The 13,415-nt window shown below is 36.0% G+C and overlaps 1 protein-coding gene across 7 annotated transcripts in view; it reads right to left on the reverse strand.

Annotated features, from left to right (window-relative positions):
- Positions 1-13,415, reverse strand: part of LOC129803435 (uncharacterized) — a 124,289-nt gene that overhangs the window by 65,826 nt on the left and 45,048 nt on the right. For all 7 annotated transcript variants that reach the window (XR_008751862.1, XM_055850002.1, XM_055850003.1 and 4 more), the window contains exon 9: positions 3,318-5,003. Coding sequence is in view for 6 of the 7 variants with exons in the window: in XM_055850002.1 (XP_055705977.1) it covers positions 3,318-5,003 (1,686 nt within the window). In the remaining variant the exon portion in view is untranslated. The remainder of the gene's footprint in view (positions 1-3,317; positions 5,004-13,415) is intronic.

The following is a 13,415-nucleotide window of genomic DNA, read 5'->3' on the forward strand; positions in this document are numbered from 1 at the left end:
AAAAAAAAGTTACGTAAGTTAACTTACGAAAATCTTACGTTAGTTTTACCTCATTCGCGTTTATTTCTCATACAAAACAAGTAAAACTAGTCAAAAGTCATTCAATTCTCATTTAAGTTATAACTTTACAATAATGTAATTTTAACGTAAGTAAAATTCCAGCGCTGGACACAATTTTACTACATCTTTCCTTTTGTTACTCTGTAAGGAAAGGCTTGTAAGACAAACAACTGGGTCTTGTTAAAATGTTGTAAAAAGGATGTTGTACTCGAGATGAGAATTCTGGAAACTCTTTAGCTTCCAATACAGGCTTCAGACCGAATGCCCTAGACACACTTACGACTTAAGCCGAGAGACGACTTAGTGGAAAATGATGGAAATGTAGTTTGACTATTATTTCTAATATAATTACGCTAAGCCATCTCTCGGCTAATCCTCAGGTCTGTCAAGGCCCTAAAGCCCAAAATAGACAAAGGGATCGACTTAGGGATCAGCCCGAAAAATGAGAATTGGTGTTGATACACTCACGGATCAGTCCGTAATTTGGAGGATCAGGCTGATCTTCTAAATTCATGAGGTCTAGTGAAATTACGGGGATTAGGCGACATCAGCGCCAGTGCTGAAAATAAAAAGCTTCACTTTGGGGGTTTTTGGGCGCTTTTCGAAATGTCAATTGAGTGAAAAAACATGGAGAGTAATGTCCTGGACACACTTACGACTAAAGTCCAGAGACGACTAAGCTAGTTCATAGCCAAGTCAGTTCCTGACACACTACAAATGAGGGTTAGCATTCACTGGTATCCACAAAACATAACTTTCCTGGGTTTTTATGCAGATATTTCTAATGAAATGCACTATTACTCCTTTGAAAATGAAACTACTTTTAGATTTACTTCACAATTCACGTATAACAACAAGAATTATTCACTAGAATAGCTAAAATTGGCTTAAGTCACGAGTTAGCTTCCACTTCACAAATATTTGTAATTAACAATAATTATTAGACGTGTACTGAGACATGATATTACAAATAGTTTCATTTTCAGAGGAGTAATAGTGCATTTCAGTAGAAATATCTGCATAAAAACCCAGGAAAGTTATGTTTTGTGGATACCAGTGAATGCTAAGCCTCGTTCGTAGTGTGTCAGGAACTGACTTGGCTATGAACTAGCTTACTCGTTTCTGAACTTTAGTCGTAAGTGTGTCTAGGGCATAATGGTACGCAATATCGCAAAATCTTAAAATGCATTAAGATTGGAGTAAAGAGAAGATCAGAGTGCTTCTTCTTGTACGAAAAATCCATTGATGTTGCACTTAAAAAGCCTTTCAGGAATCAAAGTGTTTAGATTTAATAGAAATTTACGCTGTAAACGCTAATTCTTGATCCTAAATCCTCAGTGTATGATAGTTTGGGCTGATCCTTTACCGCAAAATTTTTAGTGCTGAGTATTCTCTAGGATCAGCCTGTGTCTATTTTCGGCATAAGGTTTAGCCATCTGGCTTAACTCTTCTAATTCCTCTACGGCGTTATCACACTTGCACATTAAAATTTTAATGTGATTCACATTAATTGTCGCTTGTGAGCGTCCAAATATGTTATTTGTGTCTTTGAGTCACTTAATATTTGGAGTTTTTCTATTTATTGATAAAATAGTGGACTTGGCCTGCAAAAATAAGTCTAAATTTACCTAAAGCATAAATATTTTTCGCATTAAAAATTAAAGTGAAAATCGCATTAATTTTTCGCATTAATGCTATAAATCAATTTATATCAAATTTTGCGGGCCAAGTCTACCTTTTTATCAACAAATACATCAAATTTTGAATATAAAATGATACAAACACACAAATTACACATTTGGACTCTCACCAGCGACAATTAATGTGAATCGTATTAAAATTTTAATGTGCAAGTGTGATAACACAGTTAGATAGAGTAACTATCCAAGAAAACAAATTGGCAACTAGAATTCAAATCAGGAAAGAGGATGAAGGCCAATTTTAACAATTTCGACGGGATGGCGAATTTTCCGTCTGCCATTTTGAGCAAAAATTTTGCATAACCTTTGGCAAATTAAGAAAACAATAACACAATGTATTTTCATCTCTGTCGGACTATTTTTCCCAAGTAATTGAAGGGCTAAAGTTACTAAAAATCGCCCAGGAATGAATTATTTAAAATCACTCAATTCGCGTATGATGTATAATACCATGGAAAGGAATGGGTCAATCTACACGGTAAAAAATTTCGACACGTATTTGTTCCAAAAATGTAGCTCGTCCACGGACACCATAATTTTAGGAACAAATTTGTACCTTCTAGGAGGAACAAAAAGATACCCAATATTAGTAATGAATTTGTTCCAATAAATAGCTCGTCTAGTATAAAAGCGTATCCCTCCTCTCACAATCAAACACCCGTCACCGAAGCGAGGAGGACGCCAAATCTGTGGAAATTTTCGTGCTACGGTTTCACTTTTTTAATTCGAGATTCCCTTCCCCTCCTGCTGCCAGCACTCGTATAGGATTTCGCATGCACGCGTCTGTATAAAACACTCTTAAATTGATTTTTATTTGATGTTCCTTATGAACTTTCGCCATCGAAATCTATCTCGACTGAAGTATAGTCCTTAACTGTAAGACGAAATCACTTAAAAGGATTTGTTCCCGACAATGGGAACAAAAAGATTCCCCATGAGTAACAATTTGGTTCCAAAAATTACCTCGTCCACGGACATCGAATATTTTTGGAACAAATATGTTACAGATGTAGGAATAATATTGTTATAAAAAACATGTACCAATTTGTTCCTGACAGTGGGAACAAAATAGCTGATTGTAACAAATTCCATTCTAACTTTCAAGAACAAATTTCTATAAAACGAAATCAACTCAAATTTGTAGACATTCCACCGTATCAAAACGGTTCCAAAAGAAAACTCTAACAAAATTGTAACTGTATTTTGAAACGAAACTGTAAAGAAAACTTTTTGGAACAAACAAATATTTTTTCTAGGTACAAATTGATTCCAAAAAAAATTGTTACAAGGAAAACTTGTTCCAATATTTTGGTCAGTGTCCAAAAGTTTTTACCGTGTAGTTAAATATAATACGTCTGTTCTTTCCCAATTTTTACCAAATTTTTTCTCATATTCTTTATGGAAAAATATCCTTTTGACAAACTTTTAGCAAGATCCAGTTAGTTGCCGACTTGATAATACTTTTTCATATTCTCTATCTTTTTGACAAATTTTCAAAATTTTCAAAAAAAAAATGCAATAATTAACGAATTTGAAAAAGAAAATCAAAGAACCAACCTTGAGTTGCTTGCTGATGGTATGCCTGGTGCGCCTGGTATAGGTGATTTGGGGACACAGTCTGCTGCGGCAGACTCATTTGAGTAGCCGATGCTGCATCAGTCCTCAGCATTGCCACTACATTGTTGGCCATTTGAGCCTGAGCTGTCTGCTGTGTCTTTGTCCCTTGCACCACTTCCCTGGCCTGTGTCTTCTTCACGCTCAAATCCAATGTCTGAGGTTCCGGTTCCGTACGCATCGTCGCATACATCTTCATGGTGTCCTTCTGCATCTCCGCCGTAGCCGGACTCATGACTTTGGTCAGCGGAACGGGAGTTATTGTGGCGGCAAATTGGGCTGCTGTAGCCTGTGATACACCCGGATGATGTTGCTGCGGCTGTGGCTGTTGCGTAGCCATTAGAGCACGATTTTGGCTATTTAGCACCGAAATGGTGGCCAGTGTATCGGACGGATGCGGTGGTTGCTGCTGCTGTTGTTGCTGCTGCTGCTGCTGCTGTTGTTCCTTCACCTCACGCATATACGTTAGCTCAGGACGTGGCTCCATGGCAAAAGGTGTTTTAATGATACCCACCTTTGCTGGCGTAGCCATCTGAGGACCTGTTGTCGTCTTTAGGCTCCTCTCAATCACATTCAACACCACATCCCGGACATTTTGCGGTGGTGATGACACTTCTCGTGGTCCATTTTGTCCCGAAAATGGTAGCATGGTAATTGTCGTTTGATTGGGATAGAGGAGCACCTTGGGACTCTGTCGATTGGCCGGAGAAAGTTCATTCTCCTCATCGGCCGTCTCAGTAGCCGATGAATCACACTCTTCAACACTCTTCATCGAATGACGTTTTGCCGGTTCTGGCTGTGGCAGTCGCTCTTCATCAACTTTCTTAGCCACCAGAGACAACTGTCCGGACGCCATTGCGTCCACTTCCATTGTCACTTTACCACTCTGAACACCACCACTTCCGCCTGATCCACCTCCCTGTCCAGACGGAAGTTGTCCAGGGACAGACAATCCGGCTGAATTTGTCGGTGGACTCTCAGCCGAAGCTGTGTCACTATTGGCTTCTCTCTCATCGCACGATGACGTACTAAAGTCCGATTCATCAACATCCGAAATTTCCCCATGCATCTCCCTCATTTCACCCGGATTCTTCTTGTAGTACTCACCCACAGCCTCCTCCAGTCCACACTTTTTCCTATTCACCGAATAGAACATTCTCACACTTGCCGCCGGTTTTCCCAGTACCTCCTCCAACTTCTGCCAATTATGCCCAAATTCCCCCAGAGCACCCTTCAACCGACCAATTTCCTCCTCTGTAAACACGGCCGATTGAATATGTGGCGCCAGTTTGCGTCGTATGCGAATCAGACAGGCTGAACAGCACTTTTGCACACCCGGCGGAATTTGAAATTCAGCCATAATGGCATCACGGACCTCTGGTGCCAGGTCAAAAAGGCGCGTCGGGAGGTTCCGGAAACGCTTTACACGATCTTTAGCATTGGGACATGTGGGCAGTGGACAGCTGGAATACTTTGAGCGCAGAGATTTGCACTGACACGTATTGCAGACACGTGCACCAGGAACGAGACTCGCCTCTGGGATTCCATACTGTTTACAACGACTCTTCTCCAACGGACGACTCCGCAAGCAGAGAGATGCCTTGCACACAAAGCAAAACTGGAGGATGTCTGCAGAGAAAAAAGAGTAAAAAAAACCTTGTGATTTGAAGAAAAGTTTATACAAAAAAATCATTTTAATTGAATTTTCTTCAATTCAAAGAGAGATTTTCCACTTACAATCTTTGACGTATTAGGTCATTAACTAATTTTACGGTTTACTTACTCAATGAAGGATGGAATAATTCAAAAGAATTACAAAAAAAAACTATTAAGGGTAAGTGTACCAAATTTCGGCCACTTTGAGTGTAATTTCGGCCAAGAAATTGAATGAATTACAAATAATTACGGATTTAATCTTCGAATACTCAATGAGTTCATTTTGTTTTTAAATATTTATTCATTTTAGGATGAAAGAGTCTTACAAAAAATGTGACAGATCGATTGTGTCTCTAGCAGTGTTGTGATTTGTGGTGAAGTGCAGAGTTTTCCTTCGATGTTTTTCATAAAAATTAATTAGTTTTCATTATAGATTCTTTCTGTTTAAGTTAATAGTGAATCATTCTTTAAATTTCGGGTGAAATATCCCAGCTGGATCCTGTATTTCACATAAAAAAGTATATACTTTGTGAGCGTCTCTCCGGTGAGGTAATGTTGCCTATTCCGGCAACATCTTTCGCTTTCCTAAATTTCTTATTTATTTATTTTTTTTTTTTTTTTGAATTTCTGAATTCTACAATGCCCATAGAAAAAAAAGAATAGCCTCTATAAAAAGATGATGTGGAAAAGGCCTTGGAAGAGTTCAAGAAGGGCAAACTGCTACGGCAATCTTTGCGTAAATTTGGGATGCCAAGGTAAACACTTCAGGTCTTCAGGACAAATTACACAGAAGATCTCAGGGATTGTGGGTCATATAAATCTATTAAAGTAAATATTTTTAAACTCGTTCCATATGACGTTTTCAAATTTTCTATCCGTTGCTTCACAAAAGGTGGCCACAAACAAGGTGGTCGGTATTACACTCAAAGTGGCCGGAATACTACCCAAAGCAATGTAAATATGTTTATTAATTTTTCAATACTTTAGAAACTGATTTAAAGAAAACAAAGATGATAGACTATTTTTCAAGGTTCCATACAACCCTCCCGAAAAGGAAGTAAAAAGAAATTTCAATATGTAATTAAAAATATTACATTTCAAACTTAGGACTCCGGTGCTTATTTGCAACTATGCCAAAATTTGGCACACTTACCCTATTTATAGTATTGTTCCTCAATAGCTTAATTTTTTCGCTAACTCGCTGCCAATACATGAATACTGGCGACGGTAAAACGAGGAGTTTTTCGAGTCAAATCCCTTCGCCCACCCAATTTTAGACTTCTTCGAAATAGGCTAACTGTAGGCATTGCTGCCAAAACGTGCTTAGGTTCAATGCATGTGTAAATCGGAAAATAAGTTGATGATCTAGTAATTTTACGACTTTAGAGACTAAACGATTTGAGATAATATCTTGAGGTTTTTAGAAGACCCTTCCCATTAAATCAGTCTTCACATTATTAACTTCTTAATTTCATTTAATCCATACGCGTTTTCAACTTTATCAAACCTATTTTCTTTATATTTTGAAAAAGGTGTGGTAAAGCTCTCTAGACTTTGTGAAGGGGTCGAAAACGTGACTTAAATCTTACACCTGAAAAGTACTTTAGCATCATTTACCTATATTATTAAAGTTCTTTATTGGTTCAATTCATAAAGAATAGTGTAGTGTTCACGAGTTCGAGAATTTCGCAGTTTTATCCCAATACTGGGAAATTTCTTCTTAAGTTTACCGGTTCACAACTGATTTGAACGAATTAATAAAGTACACAAAATTTAGCTTAAAATTGCTTTGGAATAATATAGTTGAATTTCGGATAAAATTTAGTTGGATTGGAATCGGTTCAGGCTTTTCAGGAATTCCAAGACCTTTCCAACAAGCCCAAACATGATATCATTCGGTTTAGGAATATACTCTCTAAGAGCCTCTTTAACCTTTGACCTTGAAAAACCGTTAGTAGGAATGATTGAATAATATTTTCGTATATGGAAGAAATGTTCGCCTAGGTCTGCCTTTCGAGCGATCCCAAAAAACACATGGTTTTGGAGGGGAAAGACAGGGATTGGGGAAATGAAGGGCATTTTAGTGATCCTTGGGTCGACTTATGGGGGGATCACCCGAAGGTAACAAGTCTCTATCTCGAACTGTTTGACCTCCAGAACTGGCAATAGCAGACGGACAAACGGACAAACAGCGTGGCATCATTTCTCAGGAATCGTCTAAAACGCGAAGGTGTGTTGAGAAAGGTGGTATCCATGAGGTAAAAGGTGTTAATTTTGGGAAATGAAAAAATTAAGGGACGGTAAATACTGCTCATTCTGGGGAGTTTGAGCAGTAAAAGGCCTAAAAAGCCATAATCCTGTAGTCCAAAGTGAAATCCAACGGGGTTAAGTTATCAACACAATTTGACAATCTTAAATATGTTACCCACTAAAAAAAATTTTTTTACGCCGTCTATTCGATCATATCGACGTAAGATTCTCTTTCATTTTCTATTCCAAATAATGTCATAGGTTTTTGCAGGGGTCCATCAAGCCTTAAAAAAAGTGAAGCTATTTTTTCACTTTTCCTTGTAAAAATTTTGCAGATATTGCACCGCGACTTAAACAAATTTGCTCGTAGTTCTTGTATTATTTCGGCGAGCACTATGAAATATGTATTTTTAGATAGCTTTTAATGCACAATTTCGAAATATATCAGACTGATAAGTCAATTCTCTTTAGGAAAAAACTTGCCAATAGTCTTCACTCTTCAGTGCCTCTATACAAAAACATGTGGAAAAATGAAATGTCGAGAGGCCCCTGAATTTTCGTGACTAATATTTCGATTTTTATTGTAAATATACGTATGACCTAGACCCTGATCAAAATATGGACCGGTTAGCAAAGTTGTAGTTCCAATGATTCCTTATGTGTTATATTGGCGTCGAAAATGAGCCAGGCTTTACCAGTAAAGGAGTTCTGTAATACCATGACAATGTCATATGGCAAATTTTCATGGTAAATTCTGGAGTAGGACAACATTAAAGCCCAGTGAGCATCTAATGGTCATTATAAACAGCTCTGTAATGCTCTGTACAAAAAGTGATATGAATTGAATTTTTAGTTAAGTCATCTGTATTTACCACATAAAAAATTTAAATTTAGCCATATGACATTGTCATACTGTTACAGAATACCCTTACAGGCCAAATATCAAAAATGTCGATAAAATCATAAAAATAGTTAAGTCAATTTGGCACGGCATGCGAGGGTTTATTAATCCACTTAACCAGAAAATGGAGATTAGACAAAAATCGTTTGAAATTACTTGCATAAGGATGGCATAAAGAGATAGCGCGATGTATGGTGTTGCCACAAAAGAACTTTCATAACAACAGCAAAATAAGATCGCTGTCCAATCGCAATGACCGAGGTATGATTTTTGAAATGCGTGAGTTTTTCACGTGAGAAACTCACGGTTTTTAGATCGTTTCCTGTAAGCGCGATTGGTGAAGCTTTCACAAAAATTGTCACGTGAAACACTTACAGCATTCACATGAAAGTTTTTACGAAATCTTGACAAAATGCTTACTAATGTGATCTCACTCACAGAGCCATGAATTTCTCACGTGAAAAACTCACCATCTCAGAATTCATACCCAGGCTTAAACTATCGTCAGGCCTGTATTAATGGCCAAGAAAATTTTGCCTTGTATAGGTGCGATTAGAAGAGTATTTTTTTTAATTGTTTATTGTGCTTACACTCGAGTCCTTTTCAAGTAATTATATGTTTTACGTTTATGCGACTACCGCCGTCTTAGTGTTGATAACCAACCTCCGGAGTGAAAACGGTGGAAAATTCCTTCACAAGTTGTATATGCCAATTATTCATATCAACCACTATTAGCTTTTTACTATTAGCTATTTACTATTTAGTATTATTATCGCATCGCTTCTCTATTTAGTATTAGCTGTTGTTCAGTGACTAGATGATCAATTCAGACCTCTACTATTGACAACTAAAGAGATAGAAGCAGATGATCGACCAGAGCCTCCAAAAATTAGATAATCGTAAGGGTTTACGAGCTTAGACCCGACACGAAGTGATCATGACCTTCTTAGATATTTACAGTAAAATTTCCTTAATGATACAAAACTGTCCTTCAGAGCCTTGTGAAAATGAGTTAGTTAAGCTTACCAATAAGTACGTTACCAATAAGGACAACATCTTCCATCGGAAAATTAAGAAATTACCATCAAAATGACCAAAAATTTTTGAACAAAACGTCGTATATTCTACCAGAATCAGTTAATCCTAATTAAGTAAATTTCATTGTCTAAATAAAATTGTCTAAACTTTTGACTTCACCTAATATCTAATCTCTTCCAATTTAATCTCAAATATGATGATCGAAATCTAAAAAGAAAATCCCATTGCAAAAAAAATCAATCATTCACATTCAGGGAATAACATATCAATTGTGCATGAAATATTTCTCCAAGGGAATCATCAATAATAAATGCAATTATTTAACAGATACAAAATACACTATACACCAGAGTTATCAAACAGAATAATTAAATTGGCAAAAAAAAGGAAATACGAGTGCAAACAAAAATTTTTCAATTTCAACAAAATCTTGCTGCAAAGTCCAACTCTCAGCAGAACCAATAATTGATTAATTAAGTCCATTGCTTTTCATCAATTTTCGCTCAATTTGATCTTTTGACTTCAACCCCCCCAACAAGCTTTTACCCATTCTCCTCATTTCCACCAACATTTGCAGAATGTGCAATAACGGGGCAAAGAGAATAGAGAAATATCTTGTTTTTATTTCGTTCAATAGAAAATATTATTTTTTTATATATAAATAATTCTGATGAAATATATATTTTATATATGGTATAAAATTGAAAAAGGGTAGAGGAAAAAGGAGTAAAATCAATACATTTATTTCTCTGTATTCTCTTCTCTCGTGGAAATTGTGCAAATATAATTATCATTAAAAGATTTATAACTTCAACTCAGCATTTCTCCGATTAAGTCAATATTGCCATATTGTAACCACCACATTTCCTCTCTGCAAATAATATTTCTACCCCTTATTTAAACTCTACCGTTTACTTTTTTATCTCATCACATTTTCTCCTATTTCAAACTTTTCATTTTTTTTTATTCTTTCTTTCTCTTCTTCCCTTGCTTCAGCACAAAAAAAAAGAAAAAGGAAAAACCATCGAGTGAAAATTTGCAGTAGAAAATCAATTGGCCAAGAAAATGAAGAGATGTAACATGATTAAAAATGCAATCGAGGAGAAATTCATTGAGATAATAAGAAAATTAAATCACATCCTCTCACAATTTTTCTTGACAGAAAAAAAATATCGCGGGAAATTTACTTGGGAAATTCATCCTGAAAATATAACATGAATAGAAATACACAAACCCATCGCATATACACAATATTCCATCCGGAATCGAGTGGAAAATCCAAATACACACAGAGAGAGGGGAGATTTAATGCGTGTGCAAGAGAGGAAGTTAATTGGGAATGTTAGTGTCAATATTAAATGAATGATACATTTGCCGTGATTAAGAGACAAAATGAATTACATTTCTCTCATATTTAATATGTGTTTCCCGACCACCATCAAAAACCATCCCCTACACCCCCACCCCTACCATCCACCCACATAACACACTCCAGCCTATTCCACACTGAACACATTTTCAGCGGAAAAGCCGGAAAATTTTACCCTCTAAATTCGGCACAGCGCATTTTCTACTATTTACCAAAATGGGTGGAGAGGGAGAGAGAGATGGGACTTTTTTTCTTTAACAAAAGGACTTCAATTAAACATTATAACGCACAGAATTTTTTTTTTTGATTCACTCTATCTCGACAGTTCAAATATGATCCTCTGATTGCCTCGTACATACATACATCCCAAATTGGAACCTCAATTATCCATAATGTGACATTTTAGCTTTATTTTACGAATCTAACTTTTTGGGAAAATAACTCAAAGATAGGGTAGAATACTCTAATTCAGAACTTGTTCCAGATAAGAATTTTCCTGAACTCCAAATAAAAGTACAGTTTTTTTGCCTAATTGAACAACACAGTAGGGGAAGGCTTTCAGGCTTAGCACATACTCTGGATTCGATATACTCTGGATGTCTGGATAACTTCTTGACAATCTTATCATAAATTGAATCTGCACAAAAAAGTGAAATGTCACAAACGTCAATCTTTTGATAGAATTGATTGATAATTCTATGTCCAATAGAATTTACACTGAACTTCATTCTATATGCTACCTAAAGAAGATTAGATCTCGGGTCTTTTATATCACAGAACGAACATTTTACAAATTAACTCATTACATTAAATACACTCATTACCGCACAGCACTCAAATTTTATAAAAAAGATTCACAAAGTTTGTCAATGGTCAAAACACTATTAGGGGAAAGTCGTCTGCCTTCAAACGAAAAATGGAGTTCCAAATTTAATATTTTTTTCTGAAGAATCCACAAAATGGATTTTATTTTCTACTACACCAAAAAATTCTCTTGTTCATTCGGCGTATATGATTACCTCATTTAGCACTTGCAAGTCCTCAGTTTTTCCTTCTGAGGAAATTAAAAAAGTGATGTCGATTTGTATGAAGGCAGCTGGCATAGTCTGCCTTCAAACGCGAGGCAGCTGCCTTTAAATGTTTTTTCTTCACTGAGAATATTGAATCAATAAAACTAAATGGGCTATAAATGAATAGGTTGAAGCCTAACGCACTCACTAAAATCATCACTGCAGTCAAAAGACATTAAACAATAACTTTTCTTCACATTTTTCTGAAGAACTGTTTTGCACTTGAAAATTTGGAAGAAAAAGCCATTGAAGTTGAAAATTGTCAACTTGAAACATCCCGGCCGGAGCAAGATAGCAGATTATAGGATGATAGCAGAAAAGTAGGAGTTCGATTTCACATGTTTTGATGTATGGAAAGATAGGATTTAAAGGCACACGACATTAGCATTTAAAGGCTGCTGCAGGGTGATATTTTCAAATTTTTGCCACCCACAAAAATTGTGTCATCTGAACCAAAATGTATTAACAGAAATATTAAGCCTGATTAACCTTCTATGTGTCACAATGGAAGATTTATTTGTAAAATGATTTTTACTATGAAAAATCACATGATTTGTGGAACATCAAAATTACAGTTTAGAGCTCATTTTCATTTTTTTTTGATCTAGCATCTAGGAAATAGGAGCTAGGCTCTCCATTTTTTGATGATTTGTGGGGATGATGGATATCTACCTAATAGTTAATAGAATATAATTTATGCTTTTGAGAACAACGAAAAAATCGCAACATTTGAAGGCTGCTGCATTTAAAGGCAGACGACTTTCCCCTACTCCTGTTTAAGACGTTGAAAAATAATAATTCGACTGTATTTCGCCATTTTTTTTATTTTGAAATATTGGATACGTTTCAAGATCGATACATGAGTTCCAAATTTTCTGACTGAAATGCTTAAGGTGAACAACCGAATGAATGTGTCCAATTTTCTCCTCGTTTTTATTACGATAGTCGTTTTTTTTTTTATCGATCTAAATGACTGATGGAAAATGGATCCAATACAACAACATAAGATCGAAAAAAAATCAAACCTGTTACAAAAGATTATCTGAATCTCACGATGGTGATGTTGATGCTCTAAATATCCCTGCTATACTCTATTATATAACCCATTTGTATATTAAAACGGATTTCAGATTTAGAGATTTAGCCCAATTTTAAGGTTTTTCAAAATCGAATGGCTTTGCACTTAATAATTTTACACTTTCTTCTAAACCTTTATGAAATCTAAGAGTCACTAATCATATTAAACTAAGAATCTGCTAAATCTTTAGCAGACTGCCCAGAAGCGCCTTCCTCTCAATACTTAAAAAAAAAAGTTAAGCTTAACATAGCTGTATTTCCCAAAATCAATTCTTGTCCAAAATATAAGATATTGCACCTCAAAAAACCTGCTTGGTAATCGACTTCAAGCCAAAAGCAACATTAACAAAAGCAGTAGGAGAAAGTGGGGCACCTTTGAATTGGGCAATTTTAAAATGGTATTTTTTCCTATTTTTAAATGAAACTATATCTTATCATGATATAATTGAATTTTACAGACCAATTTCGAATTCGAAGGTAAATTACTTTATGATAAGACTCAAATCCATTTACAAATAGCATAGGAAAGCCCAATTTCAAAGCTGCCCCAATTCAAAGGTGGCCCACTTCCCTCTATCAATATAGGGGCATTCTGTAACACTCTGGCAAAGCCATATGATAAATTTCCTGTAAATCTCACTCAGTAGAGCTTCTCAAAAATGTGATTCTGCAACCGTGGA

This window comes from Phlebotomus papatasi, chromosome 2, assembly GCF_024763615.1.
Source record: "Phlebotomus papatasi isolate M1 chromosome 2, Ppap_2.1, whole genome shotgun sequence".
NCBI classification, from domain to species: Eukaryota; Metazoa; Arthropoda; class Insecta; order Diptera; family Psychodidae; genus Phlebotomus; species Phlebotomus papatasi.